General features: G+C 42.9%; 1 protein-coding gene across 1 annotated transcript; it reads left to right on the top strand.

The window, feature by feature from the left end:
• The first annotated feature begins 1,200 nt into the window (after positions 1-1,200).
• On the top strand, positions 1,201-17,886 carry ACER1 (alkaline ceramidase 1). Its single transcript, XM_043979715.1, has 7 exons — positions 1,201-1,293; positions 13,873-13,987; positions 14,707-14,848; positions 14,928-15,065; positions 15,567-15,701; positions 15,974-16,181; positions 17,863-17,886. Exons 1-6 carry the CDS (start codon positions 1,201-1,203, stop codon positions 16,155-16,157), a joined length of 807 nt encoding a protein of 268 aa, XP_043835650.1. The 3' UTR covers positions 16,158-16,181; positions 17,863-17,886.
• The last annotated feature ends 7,911 nt before the right edge of the window (positions 17,887-25,797 follow it).

Below are 25,797 nucleotides of genomic sequence, written 5' to 3'. Positions count from 1 at the left end.
GCTTTATCCGCTGTTACCTAGCTGCCCCCCCAAAGCACTTTTTAACCCCAGAAGCAGCCACGAGTTGCCCAACTAGGGTTACATTCCTGGGGAAGGTTTCCAGGCAACAAGATTATTTATTCTTTGAAGATGGAGAACACTGAGAAAGGAAGAACACAGAGGATAGATTGTAGAAGAGCTATTCCATGCCCACAGCCAGCCAGTTGTGAGGGAGTATTATTAAGCAAGGGTCAGGTGCAAGAGTCTCTCCTGGAAGAAGGAGAATTGCATTTTAAGTTAGAGACCCCTGGGTTCGAATTCTTGATCTGTCCCTTACTACCTCGGTGGCCTTAGCTAACCTATTCTCTTTCTTTAGGCTTCCCCACCCTCTGCCCAGATCTCTCTCTCTCTTTCTCTCTCTCTCTCCTATAGAAAGCTATTCATTCCTTATAACAAAGAATAAAGAAACAGCTCAGCAAAATGAGCACATGAACCAAGTCTGACATTAAACGCTGGTTTCCACCCCTGCAGTCGGTCTTTCACCTTTGCAAAGCAGGGAGGGCCTTGAATTCTCACATCTTCCTTGGGGCCAAGCTTGAAGGGTGTTATTTTGCAGTATTCAGTTCCGAGGTTGGTTTGTTTGTTTTGACCAGTCTTGTTTCAAAAAGTGTTTATTTAACATCTACCATGTGTCAGGCCCTGTGCTGAACACTGGAGATCAAGACAACATCAAGTCTCGCTTTTCAAGAAGCTTCCATTCTGTTGGGGAGAAATAACATGAACACAGACAAATATATGCAGAACATATAGAAAATAATGACCATGGAGAGAAAGCCGCTTCTCTGGGCTTCAGTAGGCTGGGACTGGAATAGAAGGTATTTAAGGTCCCTTCCAGCTCTAATAAAAACCTCAGATTCTATGACTCTATCTGAGAAGTGAATCCCCTTTCTACCTCCCCTTGCTGCTTATGTGACTACCTGCTCCTGATTCCTGACTGGATCCATAGTGAGATCCCATAGTCTAGAGCTGCTAGGTTCTGAGATATTGGTATAATCAGGATGGAGCCAGAAGATCAGGTTTTTCTTCTTAATGTCTGTCAAGCCCAGGTTTCCATCCTTGCCCGCCTCCTTTGGTCCCTCCCAATGGGTTCCTCCCTGACTGCTCACCTGTAAGAGACTCACCTGCTCCTTCCTCCATGGCCAAAGGCAACCCAGCAGAGACATGGCCAGCATATTCTCGTATCAGAGCTCCGAGGTCGATTGGTGTGAAAGCAACTTCCAGCACTCAAATCTGGTAGCTGAGTTCTACAACACGGTGAGGCTGGGGGTGGTGAATCACTCTGGTGCCAGGCCAGGTTAGAGAACCTGGAGCAAGGGTGGGGGCTCAGGATGCTACTCCCACAGAAAGTTTGGAACTTGTGTCCTAAGAATCTCTCTGGATGAGGCTCTGGGGCATCCTAATCTGACCTGGGTTTCTTGAGTGCTTCTGTCCTAGGGGTACCTGGGAAGCAATGAGTATGAGGGGGGCATTGAGCTGGGTGTGGGAGAAGGTGATATGGGAAAAATACTAAAATGGGATTAGGAAGCCCCAATTCCAATCCCATCTCTTCCATTTATTGACTTTAGGCAAATCCCTTTCTCTCTCTGATCCTGGAATCATAAAATCACAAAATGTGATTTTTATTTAATTTTTAAATTTTATTTTATTAGATTTTACTTATTTGGGTTTTTCATTAGAGACCATTGAGTCTGATCCCTTCTGTTTCCAACATTTTATGAGTTTTATGAGTCCAGAAAGGAACAAATAGGGATTGGGTAAAGATTGTTGAGGCTGAGAGACGCCAGGGGCTTGGGGTGGAGTTGATGCAGTCACTCACAAGGAGATTCAGTTACATAGAGAGAAATTTCTTTTCCAGTCTTTTGGGTCAGGATAGATGATGGTCCCTTAGGCCTAGTGCTTACCATAGACCTCTGTTAGCTCTACCCTGGAGCTATCAAAATCACTTACCATCCACTGGCAGAGCACAGGGATGCCCTTAGAATTGTCATTTATTATTATCTCTAGTCTTTGGGAAAACCTCCAAAACCTTTAACCTTTTGCCTCAGTCCTCTTTGTTCCTGGAGGTTGTAGTGGAGACACCGTAGGGCTAGTTGGATGTCAGGAAACTTGGGAGTCCTGATTCTAGGATCTGGCTCCTCAGTCTAGTCTAGCTGGGTGATCTTGGACACATCACTTCCTCTCTGGGCCTCATTTCCCCTCTATAGAGAACTTACATTACTTTCACAGGGTTGTCAAGGCAAGGGCTTTTAAAATGGAAAGTTTAAGAGGAAGCAGAGCATCTATTAATTAACTCTCCTCTGTGGCCTCTGGCTGTCTCTCCTCTCCTGCCTCCTCCCACTTTCAGTTCTTCCCTTGTCCTCAACGTTGTAGAGGATAGGACAGAGCTTGGTGATAGCATGAGCTGTATCCCTAATAGTGGGAATGGGTAGCATGAAGCCAACCATACTCTTCATCCTAGGCAACCTGGAGATACATGTTTGTTAGGCTGGTGTCCAGGGGCAGGGCTCAGGAAGGGCTCAGTTAGGGAGGGATAGGTCACAGGGAGGTGGAGTGGTCAGAAAAGCCTTCCTGGAGGAGGAAGAACTTGAAAAACTGGTGAAATCTGGAGAGGAGAAGATGATGTGCCATTCTGTGTAGCCACAAAAGGCAGAACCAGGAGTGGAAGGGATGAATAGGGACAGTTATGGGGAAATTGTTAACAATCAGGGCTGCCTCACAGTGAACTGGGCTGTCCCTCTCACTGAGCCTTTTCAAGAAGACTGTGGATGGAAGGTTGACCTTACTGGTGAGGGCTTTCTCTTTCAGCTCTTTTTTTTCCTGTGGCAATTGGGGTTAAGTGACTTGCCCAGGGTCACACAGTTAGTAAGTGTTAAGTGTCTGAGGATGGATTTGAACTCAGGTCCTCCTGATTCCAGGGCCGGTGCTCTATCCACTGCGCCACCTAGCTGCCCCTCTTTCAGCTCTTAAAGGCAGCATTGCTTAATAGAAAGGAGTCTAGAGTTGGATTAGAGGACCTAAATTCAAAATCCAATTTTGTACTTATTTACAATGTGACCTTGGACAAGTCATTTCTCCATTCTGGGTCTCAGTTTACCTATTTATAAAATAAAGTGCTTGGACTAGATAGTTTCTTTTTTCTTTCTTTCTTTCTTTCTTTCTTTCTTTCTTTCTTTCTTTCTTTCTTTCTTTCTTATTTTTTTTTTGCAGGGCAATTGGGGTTAAGTGACTTGCCCAGGGTCACACAGCTAGTAAGTGTTAAGTGTCTGAGGCTGGATTTGAACTCAGGTCCTCCTGAATCCAGGGCCGGTGCTCTATCCACTGCACCACCTAGCTGCCCCAGCTAGATAGTTTCTTAAGGTCACTTCTAGCACTAAATCATATGATCCTATGAATCAGTAAGGATAGAGGTGTTCTAGATGGGGGGACAGAACCTGAGAAAAATTGGGGAGGGAGGCCTGGCTAAACCTATAGTGTGAGGGGACTGGGTGAGAGAAGAGTTATAAGGTGGTAGGACTAGGGTGACAAAGGACCTTGAATGTCAGTCTTGAGAAACATCTGTCCATAAACCACTTAAGTTTGAGCATCAGGGTGTGGTCCACTCCAGATGTAAATCTGAGACTATGGAGTCTGGTTTAGGACATTCCCCAGTGAAGTCTAATAGCATCACAAATCTGAGATCCCAAGGCTGCTGGATGGGCCTTCCTGCTCAGATGCTCTCTTCCCTATGTTTCTCAGCAGCTCAGACACTTTTCAGACAGTAGTCATTCTTTTTTCCCCATTTATTTAGAATTTTATTTTTCCCAAATTACATGTAAAAACAAATTTTAACATCGATTTTTAAAACTTTGTGTTCCAAATTCTCTTCTTCCCTCCCTCCCCACCCCCCTTAAGAACTCAAGCAATTCAATAAAAGTTATACATGTGTAGTCATGCAAAACATTTCCACATTAGTCAGGTTGTGAAAGAAAACAGACAAAAAAACTTTAGAAAAAAGAACTAAAATAATTATGCTTCAATCTGTATTCAGACACCATTAGTTCTTTCTGTAGAGATGGATTGTATTTTTCATAAGTCCTTTAGGGTTGTCTTGGATCATTATATTGCTGAAAATAACTAAGTCATTCACAGCAGATCATCTTACAATATTGCTGTTATTTTGTATACAGTACATTTCACTTTGCATCAGCTCATGTTAGTCTTTCCAGGTTTTTCTGATAGCATCCTGCTCATCATTTCTTATAGAACAATAGTGTTCCATCATAATCTCATCCCACAATTTTTCAGCCATTCCCCAATTAATGGGCATCTCCTCAGTTTTGAATTCAACTTTTTTTAAAATCTCTTTTTGGATACCAACCTAGTACTGGTATTACTAGGTCAAAGAGTATGCATGGTTTTATAGCCCTTTGGCCATAGATGCTAGTCATTCTTGGTGGAGAGGCCCTCTACACACTGGCATTGCTGCCAGGGGTGGAGTGGGGGGCAGGGCTGGTAAGAGAGAAGCCCAGCCCTGCTCAGTCTGAGAAGCTGAAGAAGCTAGGAATCTCATAGCCAGAAGGAATCTCAGAGGCAGAATAGGAATTCAGTATTTAGAGCCAGAAACAATGTTAGAGACAATTAAGTCCTCTCAGGTTACAGAGGAAGGAATTTTGATCCAGAGAAGGAAAGGGGGTTGCTCAAGATCACACAGCAAATTAATGGCAGAGATAGCACCAGAATCCAGGTCCAACCCATTGTTGTTGTTCAGTCATTTCAGTCATGTATGGTTCTTGGTTGACCCAATTTGGGGGTTTCTCAGCAAAAAAACAAAAACAAAAACAAACCAAAAAACAAACCCAAAACAACAACAACAAAAAACTGGAGTAGTTTACTGCTTCCTTCTCCAGCTCATTTTACACATGAGGAAACCGAGGCAAACAGGGTTAAGTGACTTGCCAGGGTCACAAGCTACTTAAGTGTCTGAGGGTAGATTCGAATTTAAGTCTTCTTGACTCAAGGTCTAGCATTCTATCCACTGCACCACCTAGCTGTCCAACACATACCCATGCAGCAAGTCCCTCTACCATATTCCTATCTAACCTCTATTTGAAGTCAGGGGGTTCACTACGTATCAAGACAGCTTATTCCACTTTGAGGCAGTTCTGCAGCTCCATTTCTACCTTCAGCCTTGAGTCAGGGCAGGCTGGGGGAAGACAGAGCAGAAGAACCAGGGTGCTGAGTCTGGGACCTGACAGCATGATGGAGAGATGACCCACTGATAAGACTTTGGAATAATTAAAAAAAAAATCAAGGACCTATTCAATCTGATGTCAGGTTTATTCTAACCTAAACAGGGGTTGTATTAAACAATAAGAAGCAGTGTTGGTTCAGTGGAAAGACCCAAGTTTCTTTTTTTTCTTTCTTTTTTTTGTGGGGCAATGGGGGTTAAGTGACTTGCCAGGGTCACACAGAAGACCCAAGTTTCAATCTCAGCTCTGTCACTTCCTAGCTAAGTGGTCTTGAGTAAGTCACTTAACTTTTCCGGATGTCAGCTACTTCATTTGTCAAATGAGATGAACTAGATGACCTCTGAGGTCTAAGCTCAGCTCTACATCTATGACTATCTGTGATCACATGGACAAGATCTAAGAAGGTGGAGGGGGGCAAGATACCCAGGGGTCAGTCAGTCAACAAGCATTTATAAAGTGTCAACTGTGTGCCAGGCACTGTGCCAAGCTGGGGATACAAAGAAAGGCAAAAGGCAGTCCTTGCTCTCGAGTCAGGAAGAACCGCAGGAATTTCCTGGCAACGTTCCCAACAAGTACTCATCCATGTTCCACTGGACTGCTTCCAGTGAGAGAGAACTCTCAACCTCCTGAGGACACCCATTCCCTTTTGGGATAGCCCTGGTAGGAAGTAAAATCTTCCACTGGGAAACACCGTAGCTAATTCCACCCTCTGGGACTAAGCACAACAAGCCTAATCCTTCTTTGTGACAGCTCTCCAATCCAGTCCAAGATGAATATTCCCAGCTGCCACCAAAGGGGGTAGCTAGGTGGCTCAGCAGATAGAATGTTGGCCCTGGAGAGTTAGGAAGACCTGAGTTCAAATCTAGCCTCTGACACTAGTTGGGCAAGTCAATTAGTTAACTCCATCTGCCTCAGTTTCCTCAACTGTAAAATGGGGATAATAATTGCACCTATCTCCCAGGTTGTTGTGAAGATGAAATGAGATAATTTCTATGAAGTGTTTAGCACCTAGCAAGTGCTACTATTATTTCCAGTTCCTTCAATTAATCCTAGTTTGGCATAGTCTCTGGTACTTTTACCCATGTGGTTTATTCTCTCCAGATTTTCAATATTCTTCTTAAAATGTGGCCTCAGAATTCAAAATAGGACTGCAGATGAGGTCTTGACCAGGGTGGAGCTTGAGCTGGCCTCTGAAGATGGCTAGGATTGCCCAGTCCTCCAGGAAACCTTCCTGAGCACCCACCCTCTGGGTGAGCCTGTCCTTTGGCCTTCTCCAACACTGACTATACCCAGGCCTCCTATGGGATTCTGGGACTATGAACTTCCAGAGGTAGGAAACTGTGGATTGTTCATCTCTAAACAGAGTTGGGCTCCCACAGACCTTGGCACATAATACTCTGTTAGACATAGGATCTCATGGATGCCTCTGCTTCTTCTACTGATATAGATCCCAACCCATTCACATCTCATCCTGTGGGATTCTTGTCTGCATTTTTTCATAAGTACTTCATTGATGATTTACCCAATGCATTGGTAGGGCTTCCTCTTGTTCTTCCAAATTCTGTGGATACCAATGCAGTGCTCGGGCTGCCCATCTGTTATCTCTTGGTATCTCTTGGTCTCACTAAATAACCAACCCACCTCTTTTTTTTTGGTCATGAGTATTATAATTTAATTATCCTATTTAAATCATTATTTTATTGATACCTTTTATTTTTATACTTCCAAATATGCCTGCCTTTCTACCTATTCACCCTGCCTTACTCCCTAAAGAAAGCCAGTTACATGAAAAACAACCAACTTGTGTGAACAATCTGACAAAATCTCACACAGTGACCGAATCTGACAGTATATGCAATGGTCTGTACCCATAGACCTCTTAAAGGAAAGGAGAAAGGAGGAAAGTATGTTTCCTCAACTTTCATCTGGTTTGATCATAAATACATGTTCTTTTTTTTTTTTTTTTGCGGGCAATGAGGGTTAAGTGACTTGCCCAAGGTCACACAGCTAGTTAAGTGTCAAATGTCTGAGGCTGGATTTGACCTCAGGTCCTCCTGAATCCAAGGCCAGTGCTTTATCCACTGTGCCACCTAGCTGCCCCATAAATACGTGTTCTTAATGACACATCTTCATTGGAAGCATAATGCAGTATGCTTAAGCCCACTATGCATCTTTTTATTGACCTTTGGAAAGCCTCTAAATGTGATCCTTCTGAGATCATGGCATTCCACTGCTCACAGTCAGTCACCAGAAACAAATTATGGTTAAGGAGATGAGTTTTTTGTGGCAGCAAGCACCCTGAGATTACTAAAAGTGATCAGCTATTCCTATCCAGCCTGATCTCTTTCTAGTCAATCTAAACCCAACTCATTATTCATTAGTAGTATCTTTCTGAGATCTGAGTCGTAATGGACTAACTCAATGTGCTTTGTGTCATAAAACGGGAGGTATGCATGTAGCTTTCATCCACTTTGTTTTTCCACTATGGATGGTTAGAATGATACCATTCAAATGATTATGAATTTCATTGGTAAAGCTTCATGCTTCATGGGACCTGGTTCAGTTCATCTGATATCATCACTAAATAGTAGTACTTGGAGATTCTTCTCATCAAAAGACAATGCTTTTTAAATTTAAACTCAGAGAATGATATTCTCCTTGACACTGAGGAATATTTTTCATGGACATAATTATTTTATACCTCATTTGATTAAGGCTAGGTAAGAAATGAGGCAGAAAAAGTCCTCTTTTACGTAGTCAAAAAGAAAATAAATAAATAAACAAACAAACAAACAAATAAATAAATAGACTGAGGGATGGAGATACCCTCAGGTTTTCTGGCCAAAATGGAAACAATTGCTATTTATGTCCACTCTGAGCCATCAAGAGGCCAAATAATGGCCAAGTGAGGCCTGGGCTAGGACCTAATGTTGGTCAATCAATGAGAACCAGAGTTATTTATTTATTTTCTTTTTGACTAGGTCAAAGAGGCTTTCTCTGCCTCTTTACTACATAGCCTTAATCAATGAGTGGGTGTGGCCTCAGGCAAACTGAGACCCATGAAAGGCCTTAGCTTAAAAAGGCCAAGGTCTTCTATTGCACACAGGCCATCTCCAGTTGTCCTGATGTATATCTTGCCACTGGACTTAGATGGTTCTGGAGAAGAGAGTGGGGTTGGTGACTTTGCCCAACCCTCCCTCATTTAAATCCAATTCACTGCAAGTCATGACATCACCTCCTAATGTCATGGTCCCCTGAAAGAACAAAAGACAAACAGCAGCAACCACCTCACTTGATGTTGGAAGTCAACAGATATTAAATAAAACTATCTTTGTGGTCAAATCTGTCATGAAATGTATTTAAACCATTTTTTTAATATTATTACAAACTTGACAAAAGCAATTAAAGAAGAGCTGAAAAAGTATTATTTAAGAAATCTTGAATCTTAGGCCATAAAGGTGGTTTTTTTCTTTTTTTTTAATATAATAAATTTAACACAGTAGGTTCCAAAATGGTCTTGCTGGTTTGCATCTCTGAACTTCCTTCTGCTCTCTTTGGTACAGTTTTTCAAAGGTTTGATTTCTTTCTTTCCTTTTTTTAGTCATCACCATCCTGATTCCTCTCTCTCTTCCCCCATAACTGACCCTTCACCCAAAAAATTAAATTCCCTCCCTTGTGACAAATAAACATGGCTAAACAAAAACAAATGTACACCCTTGGCCACGTCAGAAAACCTGAGTCATTTGGGGCATCTAGTACATTAACCATCTGTCAAGAGGCATGTAATGATTAGAATGACGCCACCTGCTGGAGAGCTACTGTAGGAAAGCTCCAACATGAGGAGAAGGCATCTGAGGGCAAACCATGTGGTCAAGTTCCTTGGCGTCAGGAAGTGATGTTTGCTCATGGGTACTATCAAGGCTACCAGCCAAGCAACTTGAGGAGCCTCCCATTTCTGGGAGGAGGACACAAAGTAGGAAGTGGACGCTGGCAGTGGGCTTTTTCCTCTTTTGGTTCCTGACCTCACCATGGCAGGTCGGATGATGGGGTCTCTTAGAAATAGATTTTTACCTTTCTCTCTGATCCTAATGCTCTTTAATAAATACTTAAACACTTAAATACTCTTGCTAAAGCTTATAATTTATTGGCGACCACTCATTAGATTTTAGATAGTATATCCAGAATTTTAGTGCCTTACAGGCAGGAGACATGATTTGTCACCAGATTTCTCTTTGCCATACAATCCTACCTGATTTCAGTGTAATCGAGAAGTTAGTTTGCTTGAGAAAAGACTTTTAAAGCTCTGTTTTATGCCACCAGTCCAAAAGCTTTCTGGCAACCCACAAAAAATAAATAGCTGCATCCTGTGTTGTGTACACTTCTTGGCTAGTTGCAATCTGTTGTAGAAAGTTATCTGCAAAAGTTTATCTCATCTGGTTCATTCTCATGTTTTCATCAAGGATGCCCTTGATGCCTCCATAGATCATTCTCAAAAAAGATAGTCTAGAAATGAGAAAGTGGGAATATGGATTGGTAGTTGCCATCTTCTGAGTTATCCTTTTCTGTGGGCTAGCATCTTGGTGTTTTTGCTGGTCTTTCAAATTCTGCCCTTCTTTGAGATATCTTGAAATTCAGTCCTCGAGTGACTTTTAAGTCATATTTCCTCCAGCATGGATGTCTTCTGAATGTATCTGATAAAATCCAGTCGCTCTTCCAAATCTCATCATGGGCCTTTTGAGTGCCATTTGCACAGCTTTCCATAGTACCTTGGGTACTGTGGGGATAGAGTCCAAAAGAAGTGGTTCCATCATTGTCACTCTAAAAATACTTGCAGCCAGTTCTGGTTCTTGTCTATGAGGTAGCTAGGTGGCTCAGTGGAGAGAGTGCTCATCTTGGAGTAAGGAAAAACTGAGTTTGCATCCTTCCTTAGATACCGTGTGACTTAGGATCAGTTAATTAACTCTTGGCCTTGGTTATTTGTTGTTGTCATTCAGTTTTTCCAGTCAATTACAACTCTCCATGACCCCCTTTGGGGTTTTCTTGGTACAGATAGTGGAGTGGTTTGCCATTTCCTTCTCCAGGTCATTTTACTGATGAGGGTGAAGTGACTTGCCTAGGGTCACACAGCAATTAAGTGTCTGAGGCCAGATTTGAACTCAGGAAAATGAGTCTTCCTGATTCCAGGCCTGGCACTCTATTTACTGAGTCACCTAGCTGCCCTAAGATGTACATAGGTAGCTAATTATTTAAACTGAATTGTTAATAGATAAAGACTTGGCTTCATGAGTTAAGAAAACCACACATGCTTGTTGTGTGACCTTGGGAAGTTGTATGACAACTCTCAGTGTCCCCAGACTTTCTTCTTGAGAGAAGTATTCATAACACATAGGCATAAACCTTCTCAAGTATTTTACAAGGCTTTGTTAACCTGAACCGTTTTCTTTTTTTTCTTTTATTTGTTTTTGTTTTTTTTTTTTAATGAGGCAATTGGGGTTAAGTGACTTGCCCAGGGTCACACAGCTAATAAGTGTTAAGCGTCTGAGGTCGGATTTGAACTCAGGTACTCCTGACTCCAGGGCTGGTGTTCTATCCACTGCACCACCCAGCTGCCCCTAACCTGAACCATTTTCAAACACACACCCCTTATCTACTTATTCATTCAAGTTACCAAATATTTAATGTGGTGACAGGGCTCAGATATTGTTGCCAAATTCTTCATAGCTTTTCTCTATTTCTCCATCTTCTGTAATAGATCCTGGCAGATAGGCTGACTTTCTTCTACATGCTCTTTTGGCTTATTCTTGATGACATGAGCAGTGTTCCTTGATGGGGCACCCAATGATACCAAAGCCATCAGCTTCTTTATCAGCCTTCTCAATAAGAACCGAAAAGGGAGCCTTCCACTTGACTATAGCTTCTCTTTGTCCTTGGGTTCTGCTGACACAGAAAATGGCAATACATGTGTGGCTCAGTTCCTCCAGAAGCATGTCTCCTCCTGGGCCCCTAGATAAAAATCTCACATTAATTATACCAGGAAAATTAAAATTTGTAGGGGCAGCTAGATGGCAGTGGATAAAGCACCGGCCCTGGATTCAGGAGGACCTGAGTTCAAATCCAGCCTCAGACACTTGACACTTACTAGCTGTGTGATCCTGGGCAAATCACTTAATCCTCATTGCCCTGCAAAAAAAAAATTAAAATTTGTAGAAAACCCAAGAACTGTGTGGTTCTTAGCACCACCCACCACATTGTCTGTCACTATCACTGAAGAAGTGAGAAGAGTTTAGACAGGACTAAGGGGTGTTTTGCATTTTTATCTGTTTCATGGGGTTCTGGGTCCAAGGAATTCATATAAGAATTGTTTATTCCACAATGCTTTAAGGTTCACAAAGCTCTTTCATTACAACACAATAGCCTGTGAGCTAAGGTAGTGCAAATATTCTTGTGTCCTTCTTACAGATAGAGAAACTGAGGCTGGGAGAGGACAAATTATTCCTGGGATTACAGAATTTGCATTGGAAGGGACCTTAGCAGCCGTATCTAGTCCAGCCCATACCTGAAAGGAATACCTGTTTAAACAAACTGAACAAGTACCCAGTGGCTAGGTAGGTGGTGCAGTGGATAAAGTGCCAGGCCTGGAGTCAGGAAGATTTATTTTTCCAAGTTCAAATCTGGCCTCAGACACTTCTTAGCTGTGTGACCCTGGGCAAGTCACTTAGCTCTTTTTGCCCCTGTTTCCTCATCTATAAAATGAACTGAAGAAGGAAATGGCAAACCATTCCGGTATCTTTGCCAAGAAAACCTCAAATGGGGTCACAGAGAATCAGACACAGCTGAAAAACAACTCAACAACAACAAGAAGGAGCCCTCTGGTCTCTGCTTGAAGACCTCCAAGAAGAGGAACCCATGTGTTCTAGAGACAGCCCATTCCAATTTTAGTCAGTATAACTGTTAGGAAATGTTTCCTGATGGCAAGTCTAAATGTGCCTCACTTCAACTTCTACCCATAGCTCCTGGTTCTACCCTCTGGGGCCAAACAGGACAAGTCTAATCTTTCCTCCTCACCACAAGCCTTCAGACACTTGAACAGAACCTTTGTGTGCACGTCTTCTCTCCCCCAGGGCACAGTAGTCCAGGCCTTTCAACTGATCATCATATAATGCGACTAAAAGCCCTTCACCATCATGGGTACTGTCCTCCTCTGAAAGCTCTCCAGGACAAAAGACAGAGGAACTACTACGTCTTTATTCCTGGAAACCCAGTGCCTCTTAAGGCAGCCTAGGGTCACATTAGTCTTTTTGGATTTAACATCATGCTGTTAATTCACATAAAGTTTGTGTTCCACTAAAACTCTTGGATTTTTTTCAGACAAACTACTCTCTAACCATATATCCCTCATCCTATACTTACTGGTATTTTGTACGTAAGACCTGACATTTAACTCTATTCAGTTTTATCTGTTTAAATCTAGCTCGCTGTTCTAGCCTGACATTAAATAATATCCCTTCGTGGGGAAAACAACAACACCTAGTATTTATATAGTGCTCATTACATACCACATTCTGTGCTAAGTGCTTTACAATTATCTCATTTGATCCTCACAATAACCCTGTGATGTAGGTGCTGTAATTATCACCATTTTACAGATGAGGAAACTGAGGCAGACAGAAGTTAAGTGACTTGCCCAGGATCACACAACTAGTTTAGTGTCTGAGTCTGGATTTGAAACTCAGGTCTTTGGGACTCCAGATCTGGTCCTCTATCTACTATGCCACCTACAACAAAGTACAAATCAGGTAAAAAAAAAAGTTTTATTATTATTACAAACTATGGCAGGGAGAGGCAACAGAAAACTGATAGTTTTCTCTGACAGAGAACTAGGCACATCTTTATCAGCATGGTGTTCCTGTATGTAGTGGATACATTATGAGATGCAGGATAACTCTCTGAAGTTTTTCTTTGACCATTTCCTCTTGTCAGTCAAGTAGGCTCTGATTCTAAGTCATTTCCCATTGGTATAAAGAGATTACAATGAAGGACATTTGGACAGCACACTCCTTGCAGCTGGCCTTGGAAGTGGGACAGGGGGCAGCTAGGTGGAGCAGTGGATAAAGCACAGGCCCTGGATTCATGAGGACCTGAGTTCAAATCCAGCCTCAGATACTTGACACTTACTAGCTGTGTGACCCTGGGTAAATCACCTAACCCCAATTGCCTCACCAAAAAAAAAAAAAAAAAAAAAAAGGAAGTGGGACAGGGCAGCTTGCTTCTTCAAGGAAAAAAAGAGGAGCTTATTAACCCTTAAAAAACCAACAACATTAAACAGGATGGGGCCCAGCCCAGGTCCCCAAGGCCCTCCATGGAAGTCTCCTGTCATGGTGACATTGAACCACTGTGAACCACTGATGCCTCCTCTTGGAGTCTGAAAATTCGATGGGATGCAGTGCCAGACCTGCTAATAGATTGATGGATGGGTTTGCAACTAATGATTTGGAACATAACTGGCAGCTTGATAGCCAAATTCCTGTTTTGCGTGATAGGTGAGTGGAAGGACTTGGGGGTTGTGCCTCCCCACCTGACCTTGGCCATGGTTGTAATTTCACAGACCAGCAATGTCTCCTTTTTCATCATTGGGCCTCTCATGATGTACCTCTTGCATCCTTATGCCCAGAAACGTTCTCTCATCGTGCAACTACCCTGGGTCCTCTTCATATTAGTAGGTATGTCAGTCCTGCCCCTTGGATACTCCAGCCATCTCCCTGGTTATAGGATCTTCTGATCAGTGTCTCCCTAGTCCCAGGATCCCCTTTTTAATGTTTCCCCGACACAGGGGTCCCCTGGCTATAATCTCTCTAGTACTGATCAGTGTCTCCCTGGCTTTGGCATCCTCTGATTAGCATCTCCTTTATCCCGGGGTCCCATAGTGAGTATCTCCCCTGACCCTGAAGTCTCCAGCCCATATCTCTCTGGCCCTGACATAACCTTGTCGGTATCACTCCAGCTGTTGGTTCCCCATAGGTCAGAGCTTCCCAGGATCTGGAGTCAATGGGTCAGTGTTTCTCTAGTCCTTGAGTCCCTGGAACCAGGCTGGCAATGCTTGGCTATTTGTAACAGAAATAAACCTGGAATTGAAGTAGAAGACCTGTATTCAAATCCCAACATTGCCATTAATTGCCTTGGTGACTTTTTCCTTTTCTGGATCTCAGTTTCACAATTTGTCCAATGAGTTTGGACCAGGTGATATCTAAGGTCCCTTCCAGCTATAAGCTCTAAGTCCTGTGATCTTACTAATATTATGGATCTGGCAAGTATGGAAGCATTCCCAGACCCCACCCTCCCAGTGAATAGGAATTATTGATCCCATTGGGGCGGAGGGGAAAAAGAATGGAATCAGGAAAGGCTTCTTTGAGGCCCGACCTCTGAATCTTGTTGGTTCTAGGTCTGTTCTCTGTGTATTTCCACATGACGCTGAGTTTCTTGGGGCAGATCCTGGATGAGTTGGCCATCCTCTGGCTGCTGGCAACGTGCTATTGTATCTGGTTCCCTCGCTGCTACTTTCCTGCTTTCTTGAAGAATGACAGGTATAAAGGGGGGTGGCCAGCCTGGGCCTTTGCCCTCTGCCCTGCCTGGCCTCATCCCTCCTCTTCCTCTGGGCTACAGGTCACACTTCACTTGCATGGTCCTGTGTATCACCATCTCCATCACCTTCCTGGCTTTCCTAAAGCCAATTGTCAATGCCTACGTGCTCAACTCCATCGCACTGCACATTTGCTACTTTGTGAGAAAAGAGTATAAGAAGTGAGTGAAGCCTGGTCCAACCAGCCAGATGACTAGGGGAGGAATGGGGGGTGGGGTGTCGAGGAATGAAGGAGGAAGGGCGGGAAAGGAGTGGCTACAACTGTGCACATTGAGACCCCAGCCCCAGAAATTCCCCCACCTTGTCCATCTACCAACACAGAGACAAAGACCTCTTCAAAGCCCAGCAGCGTTAATAGGATCAAAGGATTTTAAGTTGGAAGGGTCCTAGAGGTCATTTCATCATTTTATAGATGACAGTGAAGAAATAGACAAGCAGACAGACACATGCCCCTCTCCTCCCCATCCCTTCAGACACATAGACAAACAAACCCGTGCAGAGACCCAGATGCTGACGCGTGCTCCCAGGCGAGTCATCTTCCTGCACCTAGGAGTTCTGTCCTTCTGCTGGAAGTCCCCCCACCCTAGGCCTTTACCTTTGGTTGGGGGAGGTTCCATTCTGGGAGTTGACTTTCTATGGCCTACTCTCCTTATGGTCCCCAGGAAATACACCAAAGTGAATCATATGATCACGGTGTCTGTGATGTGGTGGTTGTTGGCTGTGTCCACCTGGATATGTGACCGGCTGTTCTGCAGTTTCTGGCAACGGATCAGTTTTGCCTACTTGCACAGCTTCTGGTGAGGGTCAAACTGGGGTCCCATGTGAGGCCCGGGCAATCTGAAAGGTTGTAAATATAGAAGTGTCCCTGGTAATGGGCAGAGAGGGGGCTTCCTGGAGAGGCTGGGAGAAAGGTGAGTTTATGAGGTTTCAGGGGTTCCAGGAGAAATAAGGAAGATCTGGGGATATGACATTTTGGAGGAAGTCCTGTGGGATGGGGGGGTGGTCTTCATGAAGCAGTGAATTCATAGAGGTTTGGGGATGCCCTCACTTCTTTTACCTTTTTCTCTAGGCACATCTTTATCAGCATGGTGTTCCCGTACGTAGTGGATACCTTAGTCCTTCTGGAAGGCCGGTATGAAATGCAGGATAACTCTCTGGAAATCCACTACTGGCCTCGGGATGAATGGCTTGTGGGGTTGCCCTATGTGACCTTAGTGGGCAAGAAGGCCAACAGTGGGGGCAAGAACTGCTGATGAACCCAGGACTTGGACCAGCAGGTCTGTGGGTCCAATGGGACCGGGTAGGGGCATCTGGGCTAGGGAAGGAGCCCTCAGGCTGCCTTTGGTTGAGCTGATACCCTGGCCCTGAAAGGAGCGGGTTCAGGGTACTTTGTACCCCTGTTATAGAAACCAGTTCCTCGAGGAAAGGAAACAACTGGGGAGGCTGTAGATGGGAAGAGAAGCCCCTAGCAGTGGTGTCCCTGATGTCTATGGGCATAGTGGAAAGGACAATGGACTTGGGATCACAGGATCTAAGTTTGAATCCTGCCTTAGTCACTAACTTACCATCTTAACCTGGGTGAGTTGACTTCTCTCTCTGAACCTCAGAAAGGTTGTAGCTCTTGGGTTTCTTCCACTTTCAAGTCTTATTATCCTTTTGATTCTAAACTCTTTCTTTGCTTGGCTTCATATGTTTTTCTAGCTCTCCCCAATCCCCAACACATACACACAAGCCAGCCTGAGACATTGTTCAGCACATGCATGTATACAAATGGGTGTTGGGTCTCATCTCTGACATCAACTCACTGTGTGATTTTGGGCCATTCCCTTTTCCTCACCGAACCTTAGTTTCTCTGCCTATAAAATGAGTGTTAGGGGCAGCTAGGTGGTGCAGTGGAAAAAGCACCAGCCCTGGATTCAGGAGGACCTGAGTTCAAATCCAGCCTCAGACACTTGACACTTACTAGCTGTGTGACCCTGGGCAAGTCACTTAACTCCAATTGCCTCACCATAAAACAAAAAAAAGTGTTAGACTCCCTAAGAGTCCTTCCAGCTCTAAATCCCTCTCCCCCTTCTGTGACATGAGGATAGTGTCTTGGGAGGGAAACTTCATCTCTCTGAGATGTGGCAGAGACAAAAGGAGAAGGTAACAGAATAGGGATAGCGGAAAGAAGCACTGGACTTGGAGTCAGGAGCCCTGAGTTCTAGTTCCGGTTCTATCACCGACTACCTGTGTGACCCCAGGCAAGTCCTTTCCCCTCTCTGGCTCTCAGAATCCCTATCTATCAAACAAAGGCTGGATCTCTTAGCTCCCTTGTAGGTCTTAATCTCATGAAATCCTCACCTTGCACCTATAGAGGTCTCTCCTGTGGTCCTGACTAGAATCAGAGAAGTGGTCCTTTGGGGTCCTGCTCTCCATCTCCCCACTCTCCCTTAACTCTGCTACTCTGCCACTCCTCTCAGACTTCCCCCATCCACTTCCCTCCTCCACATGTAATATTCCTCTTCAGCTGTTGAGCCTCCAATGCTGGCAGTTGTTGGATGGTGAGGCCAGTCTGGGGAAGACCTGGACAAAGAAATCCCAAACTTCAAGAAGATTCTGGCTTGAGGTTGGATGAGTATGGCACCTGTGTTTGAACTGGTCAGGAACCAACCACTCCTAGGACTTCATGGCTTCCATATAAATATTCAGTCACTTCCATGTTTCTGAGACCTATGTCCTATGTGTTCCTGGTCAGTCTCCCTGAAGTGTCCTTCAGGTTTTCTTCCTCTTCCTTCCCCATGATGTCCCTCCCAGAATAACAGGATCACAGCATCTTAGAGCTAGAAGAGATCTTTGAGGGCATCTAATGCAACCTACACCCGAGCAGCAATGCCGTCCCTCATCAGTGGCCCCTAGCTCTCCCCCTAGCATTCCCTCACTGTCCCCTGTATCCCTCATCCGGTCCTCTCTCCTCAGGGCACCTGATTGCAGCATCACAGGAATCCTTGAGTCTTGGAACAGGCACACCCTTCGGAAGGCCGTTTACCTGAGCAGGAATCCTCTCTCCGCTATTCCCAGAAGTGACCATCTACCTCCACTTGAAGACCCCCGGGGATGAGGAACTGAGCTCCTTCTGAGCCAGTGAAGCCTTCTACTTTGGGATGGCTCAGTCTGTTGGGGATTTTTCTTTTCAGTGAATGGAAATTTCCCTCGAAATGATGGCCCTGCTCTTCTCCTACTCCCTCTGTAAGTGGTCAAATGGAGCAGGTATTCGTCAATCTCATGCTTGAAGATGGCCCCATGTCCCTCCTAAATATGCCCTATCTCCAGGCTAAGTACCCTTAGCTCCTTCAAATGGTTTTTCTATGACAGTCTCCAGTCCTCTTATCCTAGGTCCTTTCTTGGACCTAGCCCAATTTGTTAATGTCCTTTACAAAAGATGGCCCCAGGATTGAATACAACATTGAAAAGGTTTCTGGGATTTGGAGGCAAAGGACCTGGGTTCAAATCCTGGCTCTTCTGTGTCTTACCTGTGTGACCTTGGGCAAGTAATTTCCTCCTTGTGCCTTTGTTTCCCTTCTATAAAATGAAGGAGTTAAACTATATGACCCCTGAGGTCATGATCAGTCCCTAAATCTAGGATCCCATGTAACAGATTGGGGATCTCAGCAGGATGGCTGTCCCTTGCTCTGGATACTGCTCTTTAATGAAGACAACATAAGGCTGCACTCTTTCCTCCAGGTCACCCGCTGGTGGCTCCTCATGATATGGAGGCATCTCCAGACTCCCAAAGGCTGTTAGTAAGACAGCACAAGTTCTCTCAGTTCCTACTAAGCTAGGAAGACATCCTGGACAGGCCCAGGAGTAATGGACAAGTATCTGGAGGACCCAATCTGGCCGAATGTATAAAAGATACCACCAAGTGGGTGGTAGGGTGATGTATGTTTTGTTTATAAAGAATTAAATACTATCTGCTGTGTTACAGGAGAATCGCAATACACTACCTGATGGGAACATTCCCTGCCCCGAAATAACATGTTCTGAAAGAAGTACTGTTAACGTCAGATATTGTGCTAGCTTTTTTTTTTGGCTACATGAGCTTAAAATGCATTCAAACCTCTATACAAATTATTCATCATCCATCTAATCCATCCATTCATTCAGCAATGCCTCCCCAACCAGTACTTATACAGCTGATATTTCTTTTTCAATCCAAGTATGGAACTTTACTCTTATCCCTATTAAATATTATATTCCCCAAATAAAGAATTCCTTCAGTGCTTTGTTGTGATATGAACCTTGGGTCCTCAAAGGTCCTGCTAGTGGAGTACAAACTCTGGTGTGCTATTAGCTAGAAAATCCCAGTCTATTATCTGGGCACCTGCCTAGCTGAGTGTGGCTTACAAGATCATTGAAAGGTTGGCCACCAGGTAACAGATATGTTGGTCATGGGCACTTGTAAACCCACTAAGGGATGGGTTGTAACCTGCATCCATGGAAGGAGTCCTGCCATGAATGAATGGACAAATCTTCGGGATTATTGTAGTCATTTTCCTCTTATTTAATTCTGCAGATCCTTCTGGGTTCCTGGAATCTTCTTGGAGCATGGTTCTACAGTCTAGCTTATTAGCTACTTCTTCTAGCATTGTGTCAAGTCCAGGTCATTGATAAAAATAATTAGTGGCTGAGGAACGACTCTTGGGCTGCTCTTCTAGTGACCTCACTCCAAGATGACATCAGTTAATTAACTACTGGGGCTCTCCTAGATATTCCCAACCTTATCTTTTCAAGGTTTCCCTTTCCCCTCTCCAGTGTCTCCTCTTTCCTTAACATCGAATTCACCCCAATCTTCATGTCTTCCACAGAGTTCCCTTTCACTCCAGTTTTCCCCATCTCCTTCAGTTTCCCCATCTCTCCAGTGTTTCCATCCATCACCAGTGTCCATTCTCTCCCTCAGTGCCTTCCTTTCTTTCTCCAATGTCCCCCTTGGTTCCCCAGTATCCCCTCTCAATTCAACAAATGTTTGCTAAGCAAGGCTCTGTGCTTGGTGCTGTTAATATAAAGAAGAAAAAACAACAGTCCTCACCTTCAAAAATCAAAAAAGGGTAATGTGCATATTTGCAAATGGTCAAGATGTAAGAGAGACTGGTGTAGAAGCCAAGGAGGGTGCTATGAGAAATTTGAGGAAGGAAAAACTACTTTCACCAAAGATGGCAGAGGCCAAGGAAGGCTTCACAGAGCAGGTAGTGTGTAATGAGGCTTTGAAGGAAGGGGAAGGGGCTTCAATCATCACATGAGTTGAGCATATTCTGAGTCTGGAAAGACAGAGTAAGTAAAGGCCAGGAGAGGGCAGAACAAGAATGTGGGATGGGGAGTAGCACAGTTTGTGGAGGAGGTATAAAGGAAGACCATGTGAGATAAGGTTGAAAAGTCAGTAAACATTTATTAAGCCCCTACTATGGGCCAGGCACTATTCTAAGTATCAGAGATGCAACATGGCAAAAGACAGATCCTGTCTTGAAGGAGTTCAGTGGGGAAGACAACACAAAACAATCTATGTACAGACAAGCTATATACAGGATAAATTGGAAACAAATAGCAGAGAGAGGGCATTAGAAGTAAGGTCAACTAGAGCCAAATGGGAGAGAGCTTCAAATGACAAGATCAGGAGTCTATATTTATTTGAGACAAAACAGGGAAGGGGTCTGTGTAGATGGGTGATGTTTAGTTACATAACTGTGCACTGGGAAAGGTGCTCAGGTAGTAATGTGAAGGCTGCATTGGAGAGGGGGAGAAGCAGAGGCAGGAAGATCACTAAGAAGGCTATTTTTTTTTTTAGTGAGGCAATTGGGGTTAAGTGACTTGCCCAGGGTCACACAGCTAGTAAGTGTTAAGTGTCTGAGGCTGGATTTGAACTCAGGTATTCCTGACTCCAGGGCCAGTGCTCTATCCACTGTGCCACCTAGCTGCCCCTAAGAAGGCTATTATAATAAGAATGCAGATGAGAGATAATGAGGATCTAAACAAGGAGTCTGGCAGTGGGTAGGGAGAGGAAGGGCCTGAAGAGGAAGAGACTGTGGAGGTAGAATATTGGGACCTGGCAACTGAGTAGGTATGGGCAATGTGAGAGAGACAGAGACAAAGAGATAGAGAGAAAGGGAGAGAGATAGAGAGACAGAGAGAAAGGGGGAGACAGAGAAACAGACAGAAAGGAAGACAGAGATAGAGACAGGGAGAGACAGAGACAGAGGGAAGAGTCAAGAATAATGCCAGGGTTGCATGAAATTTTCCCTTTCCTCAAGGAGTTTGTATTCTATTGAAGCAAACAATACATACAATAGGCAAATGAATGTCTAATAAATAATAACTAAATTCTAAGCAGTGTAATAATAAATAAATAAATACTAGGCATGGGTAATCAAGGAACTGCTCCAATTTGGATCAGATGCTTCCCTTGAGGCTAAGATCCTTCCAGTGGGCCACATGCTAAGACACATATATGTATTCCCATGTGTCCTGGCTACTGGGGGTTATGTTAAGGATTTTGAGACCATAGCACATGGTAAAGATAACATGGAAAGTGTCCCAGTCCAGCTGATCAGGGAGACTGCTAATTTCCCCCATTAGAGTAATTTCAGGATGGGGCAGAAGCACAAGAAAAACCTTACATAGAAGATGGTGCTTGGGCTGAAATTTGAAGGAAGCTAGAGATTCTAACAGGCAGAAGAGAAGGCATGTATTCCAGACATAGGGAACAGCCTGAACAAAGGTACAAAGGTGAGGGAATGTTGTGTGTGAAGAAAAGCAAGAAGGTAGGTTTGACTTGACCAGAGACTGCATAAAATATGTAAGAAACCTGAAAGAACTGAAATTTGGGGAATGTAAACTAGGGAAATTTGGAGGAAGGACAGGTTTAGGAGAGAAGATGATGAGTTGATTTTTGGAACATGGTAAGTTTGAGGTGTTTGATGAGAGATTCAGGTAAGATGTCCATAAGTCCATTAGAAAGGTGAGACTGGCATTCCAAGGCTAGACCTAAGGATGAATAAACAGTTTTGAGAGTGACCTGAAGGAAAATGAGAATTGAACTCTGGGAAGCAGATGAAATCATCAAGAAAGAGACCATAGCGGTCTCTCTCTTGAGAGAGAGAGAGAGAGAGAGAGAGAGAAAGGACCACTCTGGAAGATACCTATGGCAGGAGGATTCGAGCAGATTGATGAATCATAAAAAGAGTGGCCAAATTGGTAGAGGGAGAAGAGAGCATTGTCATGGAATCTGGCAAGGAGAGCATCCTGGCAGAGAAAATGGTCAATAGCGTCCTGTTGCAGTGAGGCCAAGAAGAGTGAGAATTGATGACAGGCTAGTGGATTTTTCAATTAAAGTAGACCTTGGAGAGAATAGTTTCAGTACAGCAACAAAACCACTAGAGGTTGAAGAAGAAGGGGATGCTAAGGAAAAGAGATGGGATAGTTCTTTCTAGGAGTTTAGGAGACTCTAGATGGATAGGATCAAATGAAGATTCTTTGGAGGAGTTGAGATACCAAGGGAGGTATTTGGACATGATAAGTTTGAAGTGACAGCAGGACCCCCAGGTGAAGATATCCAGCAGACAATTAAGAATGGGACTGGAGCTCAAGAGATATTGAGACTGGATTTATAGATCTGGAAGGTTTGAGGAGGTGAAAATGAAAGCCATGGCAACATATGAAATACCAAGGAAGAAAAGGTAGAAAGAGAAGAGTCTACACCCAGCATTGGGTGATACCCACGCTTAGAAGGCAGAACAATGGGGAGATGCAGCAACTTCCCTCTCTCCCAAGTGGGTGCCCTCTCGTTCCAGGATCAGTCAAGAAGCATTTATTAATTGTATACTATATGCCAAGCACTGTGCTTAAGCAATGAGGCACAGTGCTAGGAGTTGTAGAATATGTTCATAAACAAAATCTATCAATATGTAGGATACAGAAAATGCATTTGATGCAAAAAAACATAGATAAAATTTGAGAGTCTATATAGATCCCTCTTATACAACTAATTACAAGTTAAAAAGAAAGCAGGAGTGTCAGTTGCAGCATCTGATACTGATAAAGTGAAATTGGATTTAGAAAATAATGAAAGAAAACATAAATAACAAATATGTAACAGTTTTAATGCATATGCACTAAAGAATGTCAGTTAACATATCAAAGAAATATAAACCAAAATACGAGCATAGTCAAAAAGTATAATAATAGCATGGGACTTCAATATGTCGTTATTAGAAGATGACAAATCAAATAAACAAATTAATAATAAAGAATTCACATTTGCATTGCTTAATTAATATGTTGGAATTAACAGATAGAAAATAAAAAACAAAAATGGAGAAATGGGAAATATTCTTTCCAATTAAAAACAAGGCTGGAATTACATATACTTCAGGACTTTGATGCAATAAAACTAGACTGAAATAAAAATAACATGATGAAAAACTATAGAATTCCACGGAAATTGAAACGTAACATATTAAACAACTATTGCAGAAAAGCAGAAAAATAATAGAATATGAATGTTTTAAAACAATGCTATGAACATGATGTAGATTCTTTTATAATGAATATAGACAAAATTACCAAATAAAATATTGTCTGACAGAAGACATTCAAAAAATTATTCACCGTGTCAAAGCTGCCTTTAAATTTGGCATGCAAGACTTAAACAATATCTGAAAAGCTATGAACATGATATAGCATATAAATAAAAATACAATATGATTTTATCAGCAGACAGGTAAGCCTTTGACAAAAACCTAATACTTATTCATGATAAAAAAACACTAAAAAAATGAAACAGAAAATTTTTGCTTCAATATAATAAAAATACCTACCTTAAATCAAAAGCAGTCTAAACATGCAATGAAAGAACATTAGAAGCAAACCCACAAAATTCAGGTATAAAATAAATATGGCCCCTTGGTACTTTTATCAATACAAATCAAAATATCAAGGGACTTCTTCATATGTATAAAATTATAATAAATATATGCATATATATGGAAAAATAGGGAAGCTTAGTACAGGACACTGAAAAAGAAGAGCTAAAAAGTAAAGCTGTTTTGTAACATGTGATACTTAAAACAATATTATAAAGCAATTTTAGAAGGTATACAAAAAAGAAAAACTGATCATTCAGAGAGAGTATACCAGACACCCAATGAAATATATTTTAAAATTGATTTTTTGTATGTATATATAAATAAAATGAAAGTAACAAAAAGATTTTTGTTTCAAAAAATATGCTAGGAGGGGGCAGCTAGGTGGCGCAGTGGATAAAGCACCAGCCCTGTATTCAAGAGGACTTGAGTTCAAATCTGGCCTCAGACACTTGACATTTACTAGCTGTGTGACCCTGGGCAAGTCACTTAACCCTCATTGCCCTGCAAAAAAACCCAAACAAACAAATAAATAAATGAATGTATACATATATATGTATGTATATATGCTGGACAATCCATCTCTCCCCACATCCCCTCCTTTCCCTCAATATCACTTTCTTTCCCCTTCTTTTTCCCTAAATGTCTCACCTTTAAAAAAATTATTTTTGCAGCATTCAGGGTTAAGTGACTTGCCCAGGGTCACACAGTAATTGTCTGAGGCCAAATCTGAACTCAGGTCCTTCTGACTCCAGGGCTGGTGCTCTATGCACTGTGCCACCTAGCTGCCTTTCTGTCTCATCTTTTCCCTTTTCCCCCTTCTCCTGAATGTCCCCCTCTTACTACTCCAAGTTCTCATCTTTTCCCTCCAATACCTAATGTTGCCCTACTTCTCCCAGTGTTCTTTGTCTTCTCCAGTGTTATCCCTTTCTCCCCATGTTCACTTTATTCTCTGGCTCTCTCTCCTCTCTTCCTCATCTTTCACAGTCTCTTTTTTTCCCTCTTTTTATCTATCATTTTCTTCTTTCCCCATCTCTATCTCCCTTCCTCTATTGTCTACTTAACATGTGGTTCTCTCTGCCTAGCTTCCTTCTTTTATCCCAATGATGTCCCTTCTGTTTTTCTAATGCTCCCTTCTGTGCTCTCTCCTCCCCTCACTTCCCACTCTTCCCTTTTCCTCATACCCAAGTATTTCCCTCTTCACCCATTGTTCCAACAGTTACATTGCCCTCTTCTCCCTACCTTCTTTGTCTATTATTATTAATTTTTTGTCTATTATTATTATTATTATTTTGCAGGGCAATGAGGGTTAAGTGACTTGCCCAGGGTCACACAGCTAGTAAGTATCAAGTATCTGAGGTCACATTTGAACTCAGGTCCTCCTGAATACAAGGCTGGTGCTTTATCTACTGCCACCTTGCTGCCTCCCTTCTTTGTCTCTTAATCAGCTACATCTTGTTAACAACAATTGTTCATTTTTTTATCCTGGGGCAATAAAATGGTCCCTCAAGTTGCCCTTTCCTTTGCTGCTTTATGGAGTGTATATTAAATGAAAAGTTAGGAGTATGATCACAGTTCTGAGCTAGGAAAATTACTAATATTTAGGCAGAGGTTTGGCCTTTGCCCTAATTTGAATTTACATTTATCTCTAGCTAACCTCTGACCCCTTTATGGTTGGAGCAAAAAATTAGGTTATGGGAAACATTGGAACAAAGAAACAAGTAAAATATGTTACATTATCTGTTACTAGACAGGCATGGGAGGTGGAACTGGGGGAGGAACAGACCTTTTCTTGGAACTTTCCTCAGTTCTAGAAGAGAATAGATAGTTAGACTGCTAGGTGGTACAATGGACTATGAGCAGGGTCTGGATTCAGGAAGACTTGAGTTCCAATCCCGCCTCAGACACTTACTAGTTACGTGACCATAGTCGAGTCACTTAACCTCTGCCTGTCTCAATTTCCTCAGTGGTAAAATGAGGATAATAATGTTAGGATCAA

The sequence above is a fragment of the Dromiciops gliroides genome, chromosome 1 (assembly GCF_019393635.1).
Source record: "Dromiciops gliroides isolate mDroGli1 chromosome 1, mDroGli1.pri, whole genome shotgun sequence".
In the NCBI taxonomy this organism is placed as follows: Eukaryota; Metazoa; Chordata; class Mammalia; order Microbiotheria; family Microbiotheriidae; genus Dromiciops; species Dromiciops gliroides.
This window is presented reverse-complemented; position numbering and strand designations above follow the sequence as displayed.

Coding starts and splice junctions, on each gene's coding strand:
- ACER1 (XM_043979715.1), top strand. CDS start 1,201: ATGGCCAGCATATTCTCGTATCAGAGCTCCGAGGTCGATTGGTGTGAA. Junction 14,849..14,927: donor GCTTTCTTGAAGAATGACAG/GTATAAAGGGGG, acceptor TCTGGGCTACAG/GTCACACTTCACTTGCATGG. Junction 15,702..15,973: donor GCCTACTTGCACAGCTTCTG/GTGAGGGTCAAA, acceptor CTTTTTCTCTAG/GCACATCTTTATCAGCATGG.